At 34.5% G+C, this 21402-nt stretch overlaps 1 protein-coding gene across 1 annotated transcript in view; it reads left to right on the top strand.

Annotated features, from left to right (window-relative positions):
- LOC140439513 (uncharacterized) overlaps positions 1 to 21402 on the top strand; it is a 268238-nt gene that overhangs the window by 109061 nt on the left and 137775 nt on the right. The window contains exon 4 of the mRNA XM_072529480.1: positions 16971 to 17446. Within this exon, the coding sequence (XP_072385581.1) occupies positions 16971 to 17446 (476 nt within the window). The remainder of the gene's footprint in view (positions 1 to 16970; positions 17447 to 21402) is intronic.

Below are 21402 nucleotides of genomic sequence, written 5' to 3'. Positions count from 1 at the left end.
TTGTAACGGCATAAGCCCTTCTAATGATCTTGTGATTTTGTGGCAGATTTGCTACCTTCCGCTGAGCAACACAACTGAACGTTTGCTATATACACTCAATATATCTAACGTGTTAGGGATTAAGAGTATAAGTCAAAAAAGTATATTTTTCAGTAGCGCGCTTCGAAGATTTTACTGACCAGTGATATTTTAATGGTTTGATTTTATGCAAATCAAGACATCCCTATATTATTAAAAAGAGGCAAATAAAGTATAAAAAGATAAAAAAAAATCATGTTAAACTTTAATATTCAAATTACCTGACTTATCTTATTAGATTTACTCTGTTTACTGACTTGTACCATTAGGACCAGCTCTTGTACTAATCAGTCCAAACTATTTCTAGTAGATTAATATCAAAATGGTATTTGTACTAAGTAGAAAATTTCCTGGGAAATTCTTAGTAAAATGGGAAAGTCTTGGAAAAATATTTTGCAAAAAGGTAACTGTTTATAAAAATCATTTTTCGTAAAATAACATTTTACTCTTTTTATTCATACCCATAAATGATTAAAAAAATATAATATTAGCTACATGACATGAAAAATATTAATTTTTAGTCACCAAACTCTTCAATATCTGGCAAGGAAGATTTTTTTTTCGCATTGGAGTGTGTTTTCAAATTTTTATAAAAATCATGGAAGGTCGGATTAATAAGTGGCAATAGATCCAAAACATTTTTTTTCTTTTCATGTGTGATAGGAAGGGTGGTTTTATAACATGGCCCAGGCATTAGGTTTTCTGGGTCCACAGAGTTTCGTTTAACTAATTTTAGATATCTAAACTAAAAGGTTCTTCTTCTTTCAAAGTGCATTTAAAATAGAGAGTGGCTTTTTCATATGTGTAGTGGAACCATCTAATCTCAGTCCATTTGAATGGGTTTCCATCTGTGTCTTTCTTGTTAAGGTACATACCATTTTTATACAAATCCGCAAAATTTAAAAAATCTTTATGGTTCAATTCCACAACATCAATTTTTTTTTTGCCTATAGTACGGACAAGCTCGTACCAGTCATGTGGATGGGAAATCGAGATTTGTAATTTCTTTTTTTTGCTTTTCTATCAAGCCATGATCAATATCACACTCTAAATGGCTATGCCCGCTTACCATAAATTTATGGTCGATTACATCTAAATGATTCGAGTTTTGCATAAGGGTTAAAAAGATAGCAGATACATGGGAGTTTCTGTTCTGGCCTCCACATGTATCCGAATAAAGTGTTGCAGATTTAACATCTTCTGGAAGACCAGACATTTCTTTGAATAAGCATGTTGCTATCTAATTTGCACCTGGAGCACCGTCAGCCTAATGCTACATGTAACATCGTACACTTCCTAGGCCGGTTTCATGCATAGTGAGATTGTAGGTCCACAATTGCCTTTTGTAAAATGATACAGAAGAGTTCACAAACGGTGTTGGCAGACACTGTTGTAAGTCAAAAGTGTAACACCTCTTGGTGCTATCTTCTTTTGAATTTCGTTTATCCGCATCTTTTATTAGATAAGCAGAATCAGCTTCCTCATGATGTTTATCTATTTCCGACTATATTATCAATCTTTCTTCTTTAAGTTTCATTGCCATAGTGTCAACTTTGTGGAATGTGTCCACTTTTGGAGTTTTAAATGAAATGTTTATTTTATAAAATTCTTTTTGGTAAATACTGCGGCAAACAGGATTAGACACAGAGGCTTTATAAAGAGAATACATTGTGCTGAAGTTTAAAAATGCAGGTAAGTACTTTTTATCGTACAAGTATAATGGGATTTGTAGGCAGGAAATGACTCTATGTGCTTTCGTACTTCATTAAGCTTTTCAGGAGACTTCTTGTTGGCAGGTGGGTCTTTTCCTTCATTGTCGGTCGAAGGTATACCAGAAGTAGAGCTACTTATGCCATTTTTATTAGTCAATGTAATAAATATATTTGTTTCATCCAGGACTTTCATAAAACATCCCTTACATACTTTTATGAGCTCCCCTGGACTTTCGAAATTTTTCTTTTTTAGGATCCTCAGTTCATTTTCTTTTCGTTTTATGCTTCCTTGTTTGTAAAATATTAGAAACAAATGTAACTCTTTGTCCCTACTTCCAACAGCCCAGTACTCCCTAAAAATATTTTTTCGTACTTCTTTAGGTAATTTATCTTTACATTTCTCACGACAGAGGTCCAAGCTCTTTCATTTTTTTAGCTCTTTTCACTTTCCCGTCTAATGTTGAATAACTCTCGCCTGCATTTCTGGCTTTATGTTTTTCTAGTTTTCTTTTTCGAGAAAATTTACCTTGTGTACCTTCATTTTACAATGATAACAATTATAAACTAAATCTGACACTTCTGAACCTAAGAGTATAAGTTGACTTATACTCTTACTCCCGAGCATAAAATGGCCTCAGTTCAGTTAGGTTATTTGGATTAAATACAAGATACCATTATAAAAACACAAAATTTTGACTTGAACTCTTAGTACCTACTACTCCTGACTTATACTAAAAGGACACTAAAACTGACTTACACTCTTAATCCCTAACACGTTAGATATTTGCATAACAACATAACTTGTCTCTTTTTATTAAATACTGTAAATTAGATGATATACATATTTGTATATTTAAATAATACAATAAAATCTAAATTAAATTTTATTTCACATTTTTTGTTATAATTAATACATTTTTGTTCTTTATTTATAAATAATATTAAAAAAAATACCATTTTGTGTTCGACACGCGGATCCTAATGGTGAAGCAAAAAACTTGTCTAATATTTTCTAAACATCCATTGTGACCTTGTTAAAGATCATGAGACGTCTCAAGGTCGGAGGGGATTGTTGCTTTTTTCTAATTATTGAAATCAATATCTATTCAGTTTATGAGTATATATTAAGCTGGTAATTGTAAGTTTTTTTTAATATTTATTCACCATTAAGGTCTCGCACGGAACGTTAATACAAAAATCGATAAAAATAAAAAAAATAGTATATAGGAACAAATAATATAGTATAATTTAATATTATTATATATGTAGAGGTTCAGCGCTTTTACACGTTTGTTTTTTGTAAAATTGAATACACTTCTTTTTAAACTCTCTTTCACATAACATGATAAACTTTTTATAACACAATTTTACATGTGAGTAAAATATGTGTATATATCTGTGAGTTGGCGGATAGATTTAGAACGAGGGAAAAATTTGCCCATACCTTCTCGTTACGGAAATTTTGCACATATAAGAGAAACAAAAAAACGATTTCCGAAGTAGACATCGAAACGTAAACATAAACGTATTTTTAATTAAAATTCTGGTTATTTGCGGTAGATAGTTTCAGAACTATATTAAAAAAGTTTCCTATTAAAGTTTTAATAGCTTTATGAAATATTTGGAATAAACAGATAATATGTAAAAGGTCTGTTGATTTTGACATATTTTAATAGATTTTGAAGTAAAAAAAATATTACTGCTGCTTTGTCTTCACCATGTTGTTCCCATTTTACGAACGTTGGCATGTAAGGTAGGTATGCATTTTCTAAAAATAAAATACTTAACCGTTTGAAAAAAGTTTTATTATTAGCACAAATGTCTGAAATAGATGAAAATAAGATAAAATAAAAGAATTATTTATTAGGTATATGAAATTGGTCAAATAACATTAATATGGACGAAGGAGCAAATGCCAGAGGAATGGACAGTTGGCCTCATACAGCCAATATATAAAAAAGGAGATAAGAGGGAATGCCAGAATTATAGGCCAATTACATTGCTTAATGTAATATACAAAATTCTTTCTGGTATAATCTACAATAGATTATTAGAATGCTCCGAAAATATAATTGGTGATTATCAAAATGGATTCAGACCAAATAGAGCCACTACAGATAACATATTCATACTAAGAACGATACAAGAAAAAGCTTATACATACGACATAGACCTATATAATATGTATATAGACTTTAAACAAGCTTTTGATAGTGTGAAAAGAGACAGAATGCTGGAAGACCTTTGTAATCTAGGTATACCTAAGAAATACATCAGCCTCATAAAAATGACGTTGCAGGGTTCAAAAGCCGCAGTCAGAGTAGATGGAGAACTGACTCCCCTGTTTAACATCAACATGGGAGTAAGACAGGGAGATGCCATATCAACCATGCTATTCAACCTAGTTCTTGAGGCAGTCATCAGAAAAACCAATATAACCGGCCATATAAACACCAAATCAGTACAAATTACTGCATATGCAGACGATATAGCCATCATTAGTAGGAATAAGCCACGACTAATGGAAGTGTTCAAACAAATTGATCCTGAAGCAAAAACGAAGTATATGACAGTCAAAAGAATAACTGACAATGAAAATAATATCACAATAGACAACTATACTATCGGACGAGTGGATGCCTTTACATATCTCGGCACAGAAATCAATCAGAAGAACTCCGTAAGTAGCGAAATTAATGCACGTATTTCCAGCGGGAATCGTACATACTATGCTAATAAAAGATTGATGACATCGAAATTATTAGACCAAAGAACCAAAATGACTATCTACATAACACTGATTAGACCCGTAGTAACCTATGGATGTGAAACTTGGGTAATGACGAAAAAAGATGAAGTCCAACTCAGGACATTCGAGAGAAAAATACTGAGGAAAGTATATGGCCCGGTACAAGAGGAAGATGGCACATGGAGAATCAGGAGAAACGACGAGGTTAATGAGTTAAATGAAGGTTATGACATTGTAAGATTTGTGAAAAGTCAAAGACTGTCATGGCTGGGACATGTGCAGAGACAAAACGATGCAAAAACAACAAAGAAAATGTTACAATGGAAGCCCATAGGAAGGCAAAAAGAGGAAGGCCCAGAATGAGATGGTTGGATGACGTGGAAGACGACCTGAAAACAATGAACATAAGATAATGGAGAAGAAGGGCACAAGAGAGATCTGAATGGAAGGACATAACCAGACAGGCAAAGACCCATCCAGGGTTATGATGCCAAAAGAAGAAGAAGAAGATATGAAATTGGTCAAAACATTCATTTTTATGAAGTCGCTTTTCACACTTAATGCACTGAAGTCTAGTACTTTTATAGCACACAACACAATGCCCTTGGTTAGTACCTTCGGAAATATGATTTATTCTGTCAAATTTTATGTCGACTAGAATAGGGGCAGATGGGCTGCCTTTTAATTTTTCTTTGACCTGATCCTGCTTTTACAAGTGCTAGAGCAACGTTTCTGCGAAACTCAAGATGTGTCTATTTGTTCCTGCATTCACATGTTGAAAAAAAATGAAAAGCTGCCACAACCCCCAAATTCAATGCATGAGCAAACAAGTTCCACCACCATTTTTTTGATCTAAAAAATCTAAAGCTAAATTAAAGTACATTTGTTGATCTTATTTTCTCGAACTGCACCACAATCCCGTATGCCGTTTTCTGATAAAGATTTCAGAAGGGAGTAGCTGGTGAAAAAATTATCAAAATATACAACATGGTTGTTCATATTTTGCAAAATTTCTAACATATTATTTACAACTCGAGTTCCTAAGGAAGTTTGACCATTTCCCGATTTTCCGCAGTAAATATCAAAGTTATATGGATATCCATCATTTCCACAGAGCATCCATAGTTTGAATCCGAATCTAATTGGTTTATTTTTTATAAACATTTTAGCTGAGTGATGGCCATGATATAGAACCATTGATTTATCAATGCTTACATGTTTATTAAAAAATTCAAACTGCTGAATACTAATTTTTAATTTTTCGAAGAGAATATTTCAAACTCTGTCTTACCCATATGCTCGGCTCCTACTTTAGGTGGATCTTGGGCTTCTTGCTGGATTGCCACTTTTTCAGATTTCCTCCATTTTTGTGGTGCTTGACTTCCAACTGATTCTCCGTCATCTGATTCGGCATCACCATCATGAATTTCTACTTCTCCAGGAACCTCTATTGGCATGTCAACCACGTCCAAAATCTGATCCTCAAGAGTGTCCTTGTCACTATCAATATCTCGGTCTCCTGAAGTGGGAGGAAATATTACAACATCAATGTTAGAGGTTATTGAGATTTCCACATTTTCCAAAGCATCCTGTAATAGTCGGCGTACGGATTTCCTAAAACAATGAAATATCTAAGAAACATTCAAGAAACGGTATATGTAAAATAAGATTGTCTTAAGTATTTTATATAATATTTTGTTTTTTTCTAAAAATCCTTCGGTGTTCTTAGTAAAAAATATGAAAATATATGTATCAAAAGAAACTGAACCAGTAGATTTTTATTTTTAGTTATGTACCTTCTTCGAGAAAGAAGGAAGAGATAAGAAAAACTGATAAATTTGACCCCCTAATTGAAAAATTATTTTTCTAAACTTACCCATAAAATGTTTCTATATTCATTCTAATTTTCTCAGCGTAAACAATGCAGACAAAAAAAAACTAAGTGGACATGATCGACTGTTTGTTATTCCTAAATTCCTATTATCACTTGAAAGGCGATTGCACTAATCCCTTGAAAATTTATTAGCTAACAGACGACATTATAATTTATTAGGGTATATTAGATACTCAATGATGTAAGCGTTCCCATTTTGGGACATGTCTAATTCCGAAAATTTTTTTTCAAAAAGTAATAAAAGAATTCAAGCGCAGTATAAACTATTTACTAAGGTAGTCAATTGGCTACTTTACTTGAAAAAATAGTAGCAATAGAATGTTTGCGGACTTGATGACAAAAACCGTAAAACGAATCAAAAAAATTGAATTTTTTTTGAACAAAATGAACCCAAATTTAAGCAAAATTTTTTAATAAACTTGCAAGCTTCGTACCTTTACAAAACATATGTAGTGCGATTTACAAAAATAATTGCATAAACAATGCTAAAAAAATGTTTTAATAGGTGTTCCCAAAATGGGAACGTTGGCAGTTAAAAGGTTAAACTCAATTTAGTCCCAGTGGAGCAATTAAACAAATTTGCCATTTTGCATATCGCAAAATCCAGGCTGAATATTTTCTATGACTGTATTAAGAACACACTTGTCTATCCGAAGTACATATCAATGTCATTCAAGAAAGTTACTACAGATTTTAAAATCCGATCTAAGTGGTTTCGGGTCGAAGCCATTATTTTCAAATCACCTATATATTACTAAACATACATTATTTATCACAATTTTTATGGCTATACACCTACTGTCAGTTTTTTTCCACGACAGATGTCCCCGCTACCCTCTGGACATCGGGTGTTGCCGGAGCGCATCTCCTATTCGCAAGTACCCGCAACTGAGAGATGAACTGACAAGCTCACACGTCCAAACTTATGCCATAAGTCACTCATTCACTCTAAAGGGGAAAACTCAGCGATATCAGATTTACTACAATATCAAAAGGACTCAGCTCTAGTGGGACTCTTTCCATATTATCGAACCATAGGTGACGTGGTATGACGTGGATGCCTTCATATATCTAGGCACAGAAATCAATCAGAAGAATTCCATAAGTAGCGAAATTAATGCACGTATTTCCAGTGGAAATCGTACATACTATGCTAATAAAAGATAGATGACATCGAAATTATTAGACAAAAGAACCACAATGATCTACAGAACTTTGGTTAGACCTGTAGAAACCTATGGTTGTGAAACCTGGGTAATGACGAAAAAAGATGAAGTCCAACTCAGGACATTCGAGAGAAAAATACTGAGGAAAGTATATGGCCCGGTACAAGAGGAAGATGGCACATGGAGAATCAGGAGAAATGACGGGGTTAATGAACTGAATGAAGGGTATGGCATTGTAAGATTTGCGAAAAGTCATAGACTGTCATGGCTGGGACATGTTCAGCGACAAGAAGGCACGGAAACGACAAAGAAGATGTTAAATTGGAAGCCGGTAGAAAGGCAGAAAAAAGGAAGGCCCAGGACGAGATGGATGGATGACGTGGAAGACGACCTGAAAACCATAAATATAAGACAATGGAGGAGAAGGGCAGAAGATAGATCTGAATGGAAGGACATAGCTACACAGGCAGATCCATGCAGGGTTACGATGCTAAAAGAAGAAGAAAAAGAAGGTGACGTGGTATGCCGAAAAATCTCCCAATAATTTTATTGCGCATCTAGATATTGAGAGCAATGGTCTTAAGAGGTCAGAGATCTAGGTCAATAAGAACTAGCTGTTTTATGTTCTTTAGGAGGTTTTCCGGAATGACTCTAGCAGTAGAGAGCATTGTCTAGGTATTTTCCATTCTCCATTGTCTCCATTTAACACGTAGAGATTATTGTTGTTCGTTATCACCACATGAACTAGTGCTGTTTTCCTAGTTAGTTTATTAACTAGTATGAGAACCGGATGGAACAGAAGAACCAGAAATCCAAAGAAGAATAGTAAAGGGAAACAAAGCTTAGTTATCACTCGCTTATGTGTTCTGTTCCAAAAACACATACTGGAGATCGAAAATTAGGGTCTACAAAACTATTATCAGACTAGTAGTATATTATGGATGCGAGACATGGGTGATGACAGTAAGCTGAAAATCTTCGAAAGAAAAGTCCTACGGTAGATACTTAGACCTGTTAACGAAAACGGAGTATGGAGATCCAGATACAACCATGAACTCCACAATCTGTTCAAAGAGGCACAGATCTCAGAATTTACTAAACTTAAAATACTTTGATGGGCTGGTCATGTAGTGAGAATGGAGACCGAAAGATTGCCAAAAAGAGCTCTAGATTATAAAATGCGGGGCGCAAGACCAAAATGAAGGCTACGGAAAAGGTGGGAGGATGAAGTGGCAGTGCATGCGCAAAATTTGCTAGACGTGAGAACCTGAAGAAGATCGGCGCGGAACCGTCACGGTTAAAGGCATAGTTTGAAGGAGACCAAGGCTCGACTTAGACTATAGCACTATTGTAGAGAGTGATAAGAACCGGTATATTATAGGCCACCTATTGGTCTGTCAGCACACAGCTCTCACTCCAACTAAGGGGTAAATTCTCCCATCCCAGAGACCTACGGTATCAAAAAGATTGAGCTCTGGTGGGGATATTTCTTGGTTATCGAGCTCTGGGGGAACTAAACTTTCACACTATTATTCTTATTTAAGACAAATGAGAATTTGTCTTAAATACTCTAAATGCTTTGCACAATTCAGAAGGATCATCAACACTATTAAAAGCAGTACTCACCCAAACAATATTCGTTCTGAATTTTGCTTGTAATGTTTTATCGAAGTCTTTTGGGGCCTTTCACCATCTTGGCACTCCAGATTTTTGCCCGGATCTTTATGCCAACTATGTAGTGCTCTAAATCAATGTTATTGTCTCGGTAGGCGCGAAAATTCATTAACTTAAGATGTGTCCAGCATCTATATGCACATGGTCCGTATGATTATTTGTAAGACCATCAGGTGAAGTCTATGTTATCATATGCCTTGTTTTGTATGGAAAACATATGATATGGGGTAAGCACGTTTTCTCCTTTTTAATGTTTGTATTCGGCCTCAGATTATTAGTCGAATGTGGTTTCAGAACGCATATCGCGTGGCTTAATACTTGATAGAACTAGTCTTTTTCTCGATGTTCCTTGCCCATAGTGCGAACGTGAATGCTAAAGTTTATAATTGGATATTTTCAATACTTAAATATTGTTAAATAGTAATGTGTATTAGTAATGTGTATTAGATTAGTAAGCTTTTTATAATCAAAAGTTCTTTTTTATACCTATAAATGATCGTTTATACCACAACCTTCTCAGAAAATGAAACAGGCATTATTTTCATTGATAAGATAATGACAACAACATTCAAGTAAGTAGTCGCAAATAGAAGTTGCAGAATTGTTTCAATAACTTGATATAAAAAACATTATTTTTATTGGCAGGGTTCTGAAATTACTTTCTTGTGGCATGTCTAACTTAAATATTCTTCTTCTTCTTCTTAGCCTTCTGTCGTCCATGTTTGGACATAGGCCTCTCCCAACTCCTTCCATCGGTCTCTATCCTGAGCAACATATTTCCAATTTGTTCCGGCTATTCTTTTAATATCATTAACCCATCTCATCTGTGGTCTTCCTCTTGGTAGTTTACTTTCGTAAGGTCTCCAATGTTGTATTGTAGTATTCCAACGTTGGTCTTTTTGTCTAGCAGTGTGGTCCGCGAAGCTCCATTTAAGTTTGACAATTTTTAAGTTTAATACTCCATTTAAGTTAAATATTATGTTCTTTTAACATTAGTTATTTAAAAAATGTGATTATTATCCCAGTCACAACTAATAATTCTGGCTTAATCCGAAAAAAACAAAATATATGTAAATTATTTTTATTATTTTTGTAAAAATCTTGTTCGCCGGTTTTATTTTAACAGTTTTACATAATTACCATTAATGTATCAAGGCAATAAAGTTCGCGGATTAAAAATTGTCAGCCAAACTGGAGCTAAATTCGCGTTAAGTTAGTTACAGCATCGGAAATGTGCATTATTCTCTCTTACCAACACCAAATCGATTAGATACGCAAAAATTGCTTTTACGTTGCACCGTTAGAGAGAGTTTCAAGTGAAAAACGTTCCGCTAAAAATAAATTACTCGATTTGTGTACCAGGTGTTATCGGATTGTTTGAATAGTTTTCGTTTGTATTATGTATGTATACTAACTATTATTGGAACTTTTATGAACGTAATAACTGAAAAAATGTTCGTATTTTTCTATTATTATTTATCTACGGTGGAAGGGGTTTCATATTTTATCAGTAATGTAACTAAATATATCATTAACATTGAAACTATTACGTTTATGTACAGAAAACAATGGGATTTTCTATTAATAACTCTATTAATTATATTAAGAACTTTTACAATTAGTTTCACATTAAAAGCAATAAGTAAAATTGTTTCTCTTTAGAATTTTATAGAGGTGTAAGTATTACACATATTGGCTTGTTATACACATACACAGATCAGTGGCGGCTCGTGGCTTTAGAGACAAGGTCGGCAAGGTATTTTTTGTCTCCTCAGATAGGTATACCGTCTAATAAAGACTTCAATCATCATAGGAGATTTTTTTGTTTTTTCCTAGAAATTTAGAACCTAAACATGTTTATAAATTAACTCTAGTCTACGTTGTTTGGAAGTAGCAAAATGGATTATAACATCATCGTAAAATTTATTAAAGTTTTAGAGAGATAAAAAGTTTTTTTTCTATTGACATTTGAGACAAGCTTGACATTCTCTCTTGTTTCATGGTGTTTCGACAATACGTTTTGATTCTTTTGAGACAAGTGAAACTTCGTTCATTTGAGGCAGACGTTGGTGGTAATGACAATAATTTACATGATAATAATTTTCGGTACAGTTTGTTGTAACGAATTGCAGTATATAAAATTATACATATCTTGTAACTTATCCCACCTTCCGAAAATATTTGGATCAGCATATAAAACTTTTAATTCATTATCTAATTTTATTTTATTAAAGAATGATGGATAATTTTTAATTAACCTAACTAATAAATATCTTGGAAATTCTTTGGCGTAACTTTTAAATTTTGAATTGTCACAGGGGCCAAAAATATGCAAATCTTTAAAATTTGAAAAACGAGTATCTATTTGCATAATAATAGCATCCAAAATTTCAAAATATACTCGTTTCTCGAGATATGTTTCTGTGTCATGCCTTTGTCTTTTTTTGGGGGGTTATACGTCACTGCGTATATACTGGAAATTACTATCATTACGAAAATCTCTGAGATTTTGCACCAGTTTTGTTATTCTATTTTTGGAATGAATAATGTCAGTTAACTGATTTTGAACAACATTGAATATCAAATCGGTTTGGGTAAACACTTTCTTAAAAATATTTAAAAGTATGTTAAAAGAGTAATAATGTATAAAGTTTTCAAACCGATTGCTTCACGGATCGAGATATCATCACTTTCAAAATCGTCGCATTCAATAATAAAATCAAAAACTTCCAAAAGCTGTTCACGAAAATCTGCTACAGTGAAAACTAACCGAGATTTAAAATTCCATCGCGTCTGACAAACTGTTGGCATTTTTTTCGACACAAACCGTTCTAAAGCATTAGTCCGTTTAGGCGAGCTTGAGAAAAATGAAACAAATCCGCTTAAACTGGCAAAAAAAGACGACATTCTTTAATTTTTTTACATGTATCCTGCAAAACTATTCATTCTATGTGCATAATAGTGAGTAAATAAAGCTTGCGGTGCAATAATTTTAACTTTTGCCTGGAGGCCATTCAATACACCAGACATCACGACAGCGCCGTCATAAGTTTGCCCTACCAATTTATTTTTGATATCAAAAAATTTTAATTTGTCCTTTAAAACACCAAAAATATATTCTGCCTTATGGCTTTTACTCACGTCTGTAAAACCTAAACACCTCTCATAAATATTACCACGTAACGCGTATCGAACAACAATTGATAATTGTGAATGACATGATATGTCGGTAGTTTCATCTACTTTTAGTGAAAAGCAAATGGTTTCCTGAATCTCAGATTCAATAACGTTACTCAAAATGTAACTAATTGATTCTAGTAATTCGTTCTGGATTGTTTAAGATACACCGCTAAATGTCTTCGAATCAGAAAGTAAATTAGAAAATTCCAAATCGTATTTCTTAAACATTTTTATTAGTTCTCCATAATTACCTTGATTTAACGAATACTCAGATTCATCGTGTCCCCTAAATGATAATTGTTGACAACTTAAAAAAATTACAATATCAATTAAACGACGTAAAACTGCGTGATTATTTTTTACAATTTCGTCTAGCATTTTCACGTTAGTCATTATCTAATGAAACATAGATATTTTGTTTTCCAAATAAATCTAATTTAATCTGGCTGTACGTATGATCTTTCGAAATATCATGTTTATGTAAAGCCCTAAATAATTCCTTTAAATTATCATAACCAGATTCACACCACGGATTTTGATGTTTGCCCCTATTTGTCAAAAATAAAATGTAAGGCCAACAGAAAAGTTTGTTTTTTATTTCACTCCCGGTAAGCCACCAGTACTTGCTGTACCAATTATCTGAAAATCATCTATTACTTCCCTTACCCCCCGCACTAATATTAATAAGCCAGGACATTTTAGGCAAAGGACGCCACTTATTTTTAATAACAATTTGTTCTTCGTATGGAATAGATGAAAACCCAGTTTGCAAAATATAATTTACAATATCAGATTTATCAATACTTACAGTTTCTCCCATAGCTTGCATTTTTAGATTAGTTTAACTGAATTTGCTTACACTTTAATTTAAAAAAAAACTTCTAATATATCAAAAAACCCTTTAACCTTTAACTATTTACGGCATACGTAACGTATCACCGTATTACTTTAGAAAATAAAAGTAAATTCCAGAAAGAAAAGCTAGTTCGTGCACTCAATATCACTTCACTACTTAAGTTATTAAGTATTTATCCATCCCGAAATAACATTTCATCCCACGCTCGCAATCCAAATGAAGCATCGGCAAATTTGAACTTGCCGTACTTGGCAATTAAATTCATATGGAAAGAAATGTATGTTTGGTTGCTCATCAACTAGTATTCTGTTGATTTTTACATGTAAATCATCAAGCTTGGGATCGGCATGCCGAAACCCCGAAACGTGTCTTTTTAAGAATTCACACAGGCGGATGGATGTCTCCGATTTCGGATCATTAATTTGAAATGTGTCGTACGCAGGGATCACTTAACGCTCAGATTGGACGAATTCTTTAAAAAACCATGAATAAAATTTAGTCGGGTCGAATTGGTCGAATTCTTTTAAAAACCATGAATAAAATTTAGTCTTTATATCTCATAGATATTTTTTTATTTCACAAAAACAAATGACATCAACTGATTATGTGCCACAATTAATTATCGAAATACTGATTAAATTAAATATTTAAAAAAATCTATATCTATAAAGGTGTGGGTCAGCACTGCCGACCATGCCGATCCTTACCGGACGCCACTGACACAGATACACGAAAATAAAACCTAAAGGTGGGTACACATATGCGAGCCAAACGGTATACGTACCGTACGCGTACAGATCCTTGAAAAATATTCTACATCGTACTGATCGCATACTCTCGATCCATGGAAAGCGACAAACCAACAACGAACACACATGTGCGAAATGATTCATTTTATTTATAATTCGGTACTGATTTATGTTTCTGTTTTTGCTGTTTAACAAAAATAAAAATATGTACAATAATCAGTTTACTGTTTTCTCACGTCTCTCTAGGAAGGAACACGTCATTCACACAATGTCGATTTGATGAGACAATAAAAATGTTCGCTGCGTCTAGTAAGCGCCATCCAAACTCAAAGATGAGCTTCCTTTGAAGTCGTGGAATAAACCGCAACAATTTGGTTCGCGACGAGTCACGATGAAACAGTACGCAAGCGGTTTTTTCTGCTGTACACATTAACGAATATAGCGTTCGCATACCGTATGCATACCGTTTGGCTCGTATATGTGTACCGACCTTAAAGTGGCAGAAAACACAAGGGCTGGAACTGTTGAAAGTGTAGCTTCTACTACTGTAGGCACTATCATGATCGGTTAGGTAGTTTGTTCTTCTTCGGGTGCCTGTCCGTTTCGAACGTTGGCGATCATTATGGCTATGATGACTTTGTTGGTTGTGCGAAATAGCTGTGTTGAGGTCTTTCTATACCATGCTCTCAATTTATGACCCAGGGTATTCTTCTTCGTCCTGGGGCCCTTATTACTTCAATTTTACCTTGCAAAATGCATTGGAGTAGCTCATATTCTGCCTTGATTTCTCATTATATGTCCAAGTACTGCAGCTTACAGTATCCTTCGTAGTACTTCTTCATTGGTGAATTTGTCTGTCTATGGTATCTTCAGGATCCTTCTGTATAACCATAGCTCAAAAGCCTGAAGTTTTGATAGAGTTTCCGCTTTCAATGTCCACGTTTCTACTCCGTACAGAAGCACTGTATACACGTAACATTTAAGGAACCTTATTTTTACCCATACCCAGAAAAATCCAGTCTCCTCAATGATATGATCTCTCCTCTTTGGCACCTCGGCTCCTTCCTAACGTCTCTGCAAACCTCCTGCAGACTACACAAAAACACCTGATTCATTTCTCCAAAAACTCAGCTACTTATTTATGCCACAAGGACCTCCTTTTGTCAACTTGATGCCGTAAAACTACTTTCACATATACTTAACAAAATGCCCACGGTAGATACAAGGACCTCTTTTAATCTACTTGTTATCTCCTTCTACAAAACTATTCACTTCTTTTCACAATGCCGGTATCCAAACTCACGAACCACACCCTATCTTCTCACAAACGACTGTTTCCTTCGATGGCCAAATTACAACTGCCTCCCCCCGTCTCCTAATCAGGCTAACCCCATTACCATTCAAAAACGACTATCCAATCAAAAGCTTAAATCTTGTTTACTACTGTTAATGTTTGTTCTAAAAATTCTGTGTATCATTTGGGAAGACCAAATTACTGTTTCAGAGAAAGAATAAATAAAAATTGATTTTTCTGTCCTCAGTCTGTTAATACACAATCTATACCTGTTTCCAAAGATTAGAATATGGTCATTTAATACACAAACAACGACAAGATTAACTTACAGGTAAAACGTCTTCTAATTCTACACAAAGGGGTTTTTTGATAATTTTGTTGGAAACGGAAAAGGTCGTTTGCCAAACAAATTTCTATTCTTATCTAGCATTCTCAGTGCCTTCTTTTGTATGACGAAAGGGTGGTTACAAAAACACTTATGGAAAAATAAAACAACATACTTGATGGACCGGAAGCGTTTTGCACCGCTGTCTGGTATAAAATGACTACGTGATCCTCCTAAACCGCGAGTTCATAAGACGCGGTTTGAAAACGATAATTATTGCTTATAGCGACTTATTTAGATTTTTAAGAGGAAGCATTAAACTTAAGGCAATTTGGGCTAAATAAAATAAACATTTTTAAATTTTGTTTATTATATTCCAAGAGAACTATTCTCCTAATCCTAACCAATCTCCTATAAGGAAATTTTGGGATGTTTATAAAAACATTCTTTCGAATATGTAATTCCAATAAACAAATCCAAACTTTATACAGGCTCGAATAAAACTTACTGCTCTGGGAATCAAATTAAATTTAAAAAATTTAAAGGATTTTGAATCGTTACAAGGCAACGGACAAAAGTCGAAGACAATACAAAGAGAATGTTCCTCAAACTGGAACTAGGCTAGATATGTGGCTATAGATCAAGAAAGCTGAAGTGGAAATGTGACTAGATGGAGACCATGGAGAAAAAGAAGAAGCGGGAGAAAACCGCAACAAATATGGAACGGCGACTAATAAAATAAAGAACAGTGGGACTAATTTTGTACCGGCTAGCCCAAAATAAATAAAACTGGAGAGCAATTAGGGAGGACTATATCGAAAATATATGCATCGGCTGAAGAAAAAAAGAAAAGCAGAAGAAGGGCATATATAGAATATCACTTTACTTAAAACAGATTACAACGCATATTGTCGCGTGCAACATTTACCGATGCGTAAGCAATTGTTTCAATAGGAAGAAGCAATGGGCTCATTTATATAATTCGGAATTCGATGTTTCCTTTAAAAAATGGAAATACATATTAATAAACTAGGACAACAAACATTAACTTATTTTCGACCTTTGGAGACAAATAGCTTAATATAATATGTTTAATATGATTCGCAGAAATATTACGAATCATCGTTATCATGTACATTTCGAGTATACTCGTTGCATAAATTAGTAAACAACTATAAGATTATATAAGTTTTTCATTAGGTACTATTTATTTTGGATCATCTAACCAAGCTATAAAAAGCTACTCCAACTTTCTTTGTAAGGTTTACTAAAATAATGTTGTCTATTTTACAGGTCTCGCCGAAATGACTCGAGAATACAAACCACTCCCAGAACAAACCGAACCAAAAGAACTCACTACGAAGCGTTCACTCAGCCACAACCAGTCCCGACCTATTACACCAGATGACCTAGAGGACTCACAAAACTCACCATCATCCGTACAAAATCTTCGAATATGTAAATCTCCTTTAGAAAGAGATAGAGAGCGCGAGAGGGAGCGAGAACGGGACAATCGAGATCGAGATAGGGAGAAAGATCGAGAGGTAGAAAAAGAAGAAAAATTGTCTCCTTCAGGGGAAAGTAACTCCCTACCTGTTTCTAATGATTTCGGTGCTAGTGATATGAGCATACACAATAGTAATAATTTGGTAGCAACTTGTTCCTCGCTCGTTTTACCGGGTCCCTTGTGCAATAGATTGTCACCGTCTATTAATCATGAACCCATACCTGGTCCCTCGAATTTGCCTCCAGTCCAACAAGTGCCTCTGGTAAGTCACTATTTATTAACACTTTATAGAGTAAGATTTTATATATTATAATATATTCTTTACCAAACAATCTGCTGAAACTATAAAATCATAGCAATACAATGTAGAAGTAAAGATACACTAAGCTTTTCTTTTATCAAAATAATTTTATAAAAGGGGTTTTTCTTTTGGAACGATTTATTTTTATTTACATTTCGTTCACCAAGATTGCCTTAACTAAGGCTAGGATATTAGACTTAATTTTTGCCCATCTTTCTTTGACTCCATCACTTTCTGAGATATATGTTTCTAATATTTTTTTGGAATAGGTATCTTGTGGACTCATCCTGTAAGCTTTCGACTTTTTGTGCAGATTTATAATCGCTTCCTCTCAATTTATGATCGCACAATATCAATTTATGATCGCTTCCTCTTTCTGCTGATGTTAGTGCTCTTACATCCAATATTTGAGGTGTGTAACTCTATTGACAGAATATAGTCAATCATGGATATTTGTCCTCTAGTGTTTTTAAAAGTGTATTGGTATTTTTCTTTATGAGGGAAAATTGTATTAATGATACGTATTTCGTTTATGCTGAAAATAACCGTCAGAAGATTTCCGTTTTAATTTCTGATATTATCATTATATCGCTGTTTTATTCCTAGAACTATCATCATCATCATTGGTGCTACAGCCCTATAAAAGAGCCTCGACCTTCCCAAGTCTATTACGCCAGTCAGTTCTATCCATTGCCAACTGTTGCCAGTTTGCTGCGCCTATTTGTCTACCATCCTCATCTACACCATCCCTCCATCTGACTTTTGGTCTACCCCTTTTTCTACTTCCCACAGGTTGTGACATAAGGATTCTTCTAGGAGGGTTGTTCTGCTGTGATCTTGCCAGATGTCCGGCCCATCTTAGTCTTCCTATTTTTATAAAGGATACTACGTCTTTACCGCCAAATATATGTTTATATCTGTGATATATCTCGTAGTTGTACCTCCTTCTCCAAACACCATTTTCACAGATGCCACCAAATATTCTTCTCAGGATCCTTCGTTCAAATATAAGCAGGAGATTTTCATCTGCCTTGGAAATGGTCCATGCCTCAGACCCATATGTCAACACTGGTTGTATAAGGGTTTTGTATATGGTTATTTTTGTTTTTTTGGCTTAAGTTTCTGCTTCTCATATGTCTACTCAGTCCAAAATAGCATTTGTTTGCTAGGATTATTCTTCGCTTGATTTCTTCCGTCATGACGTTCTCCTTGGTGATCAGGGAGCCCAAGTATGTGAATTTGTCCACCACTTCAAAGGTAAAATTATCAACCGTGAGTTGGTGGCCGATGTTTCTGGCTCTATTGTTGGGTGTTGATGCCATTATCTTAGTTTTATTTTCATTTACTTGCAGGCCCATATTTTTTGAGGCGTGTGACAAGGTGGTATACATTTCTTCTAGCTTGCGTGTTGTGCGGGCACCTAGATCAACATCATCTGCATATGCCAAAATTTGGGATGATTTATTAAAAATGTTTCCTCTGCTGTCTATTTGGGCATCCCTGACCGCCTTTTCCAAAGCTATGTTGAAAAGGAGACACGCCAGCGCATCTCCCTGTCGCAACCCAACATGCGTTTCAAATGCCTGTGATTGTTCGCCCTGTATTTGGACTTTGCAAACAACTTTACGCATTGTAGCCTTAACCAATCTTATCAGTTTATCGGGGATGTGGAATTCATCCATGGCTTCATACAATTTATTTCTTAGGACACTATCATAGGCCGATTTAAAATCTACGAAAAGATGGTATGTGTCGATATTAAATTCATTGGTTTTTTCCAGTATTTGCCTTAGCACAAAGATCTGGTCTGTTGTTGGTCGACCAGGCCTAAAACCACTTTGATATTCGCCAAGAAGCTCTGAATATTCACTCAGGCGACCATATAAAATACTCGAAAATATTTTGTATGCTGTATTAAGGAGGGTTATTCCCCTATAGTTTCTACATTCTAATTCATCGCCCTTTTTGTGTAGCGGGCAAACAATCCCAATACACCACTCTTCTGGGATTTGTTCCTCATTCCAGGCTCCCAGTATGATTTTATATATATGATTAGTCAGAGTAGCACCTCCACATTTAATAAGTTCCGCGGGTATAAGTTCGCTTTTTTCTCCGATGGATGTACTTCTCTTCTCTTCTGAGATCTTTATATTCCTAGAACTATCTCATTGCTAAAACTAGCGTTAGAATTACCCGTAATTATTATATGTTTGTCATTTGGGGTCTTGTTTATTACAGTCTGAAATTGTTCATAGTAGAAGTTTTTTTCTCGTGGTGGTATCTTTGTTATTCTTAGTTACATATATTGCTTTTATTGACTCTATTGACTATTGATATATTGACTCTTTTTGTAAATCAAAGAAAACTGTTGATAATGGATCTCCTTGTATGAGTCTCTTCCTACTTGAACTCTTTAAATGTATTATACCGTCCATAGTTACTTTGTATTCCGTTGCCTCTAATATCGTTTTTATTAGTTTTATTAACTTCTCCGGCATTCCAATTGTAATTGTAATGAATAGTAAGCTTGCTTTAAGTTAACAAAGAGAAAACTCCCTCATGTTTAACTGTTACTCATAAGAAAGGTTTCGGATCATTTTCAGTACAAAAAAATAATCGATGGTAGATGTTTACTTATTCCAGGTCTAGAGGTATCTGTTCTAATATCTCTGGCGAGGACTGTATATATTACATCAAGTAAAGCAGTGCCTCTGTACCCCTGTCCCATATATGAGATGTATACTGACTCCATTTCTCTTGTTTTCAAACTTTTAATTACAAATTACTCACCCCCCTCTCACAAATATTTCTGTTTTTCACCTGCAATATCATTATTAACATCTTAAGAGATTGGCTAATCCATTTGCAAACTGTGTCTTCAGCTGTTCAAAATTTAGCCTTGTCCATTGTTGAATGTTTCTTAGCCACGATAGTCTTTTCCTTCTTAGTCCTCTCTATCGCTCGATATTACCTTTCACTATTAGTTGAGGTATTGATACTTAATATTTTTCAGTGGCCTACGTATGATGTTTTTCCAACTTTTACTATGTTGAAAAGTTCTCGTTTCTTGCCTATTCTTATGCACCACTTCTTGGTCTGAATGCGATGTCCGTGGCCTAGGTATAATGTGTTTCTAACTGTCACTGTATTAAAAAGTTCTCGTTCCTTGCCGATTCTATGCAGCACTTAGTTTAAATGCGGTGTCAATGAAATGTTAAAGATTCTCCGGTAGATCCACATTCCAAAGCCTCCAAATTATTTAAGGTTGATGTTTTAACGATCCATTTTTTAACTGCATATAGAAGAGTCCACCAGACGCAGCATTTTGATAAACGTAGTCGTATTTTGAGTTTTATTTGAGAATTACATACGAGTATTTTAATTTTTTTGAAAGATTTTCTGGCCTGTTCTATTCTCTATCTTATTTCTAGATCATTAGCAGTATTTATACTGCTATCGATCCAAGATTCCACGTACTTAAACTTGTTGACCTGTTGACCTAAAATGTGCCCGTCTATTTCGCAATGTTGAGGTACATTTTCTTTTTTTCTGATTGACATCACCTGGGTGTTTTTGATACTTATTTTCAAACTAAATTCATATTAACTCCGAATTCGCAATCATCTTTTTATCATCGGAGTATCTGATGCTGTTGATATTTACACTATTCACCTTGACTTCGTCCTTGGAGTCCTCCAGTGGGTCCTTAAATAGAAACTGCGAAAAAATCGGTTGCCTGTAAAGTCGGTTTTACGGGCGAAGATTTTACGTGACAACGTCTTTTTCTCGGTAGAATATTTATTGATATGAATATTATTAAATTGCACAATAGGAACAAGGAATTGAATGAAAATAAGAATTGCACAAATTTTAACTATAGAAATATATTTTGTTTACTAAAACATTGTGCATGTAAA

The sequence above is a fragment of the Diabrotica undecimpunctata genome, chromosome 4 (assembly GCF_040954645.1).
Source record: "Diabrotica undecimpunctata isolate CICGRU chromosome 4, icDiaUnde3, whole genome shotgun sequence".
NCBI classification, from domain to species: Eukaryota; Metazoa; Arthropoda; class Insecta; order Coleoptera; family Chrysomelidae; genus Diabrotica; species Diabrotica undecimpunctata.
This window is presented reverse-complemented; position numbering and strand designations above follow the sequence as displayed.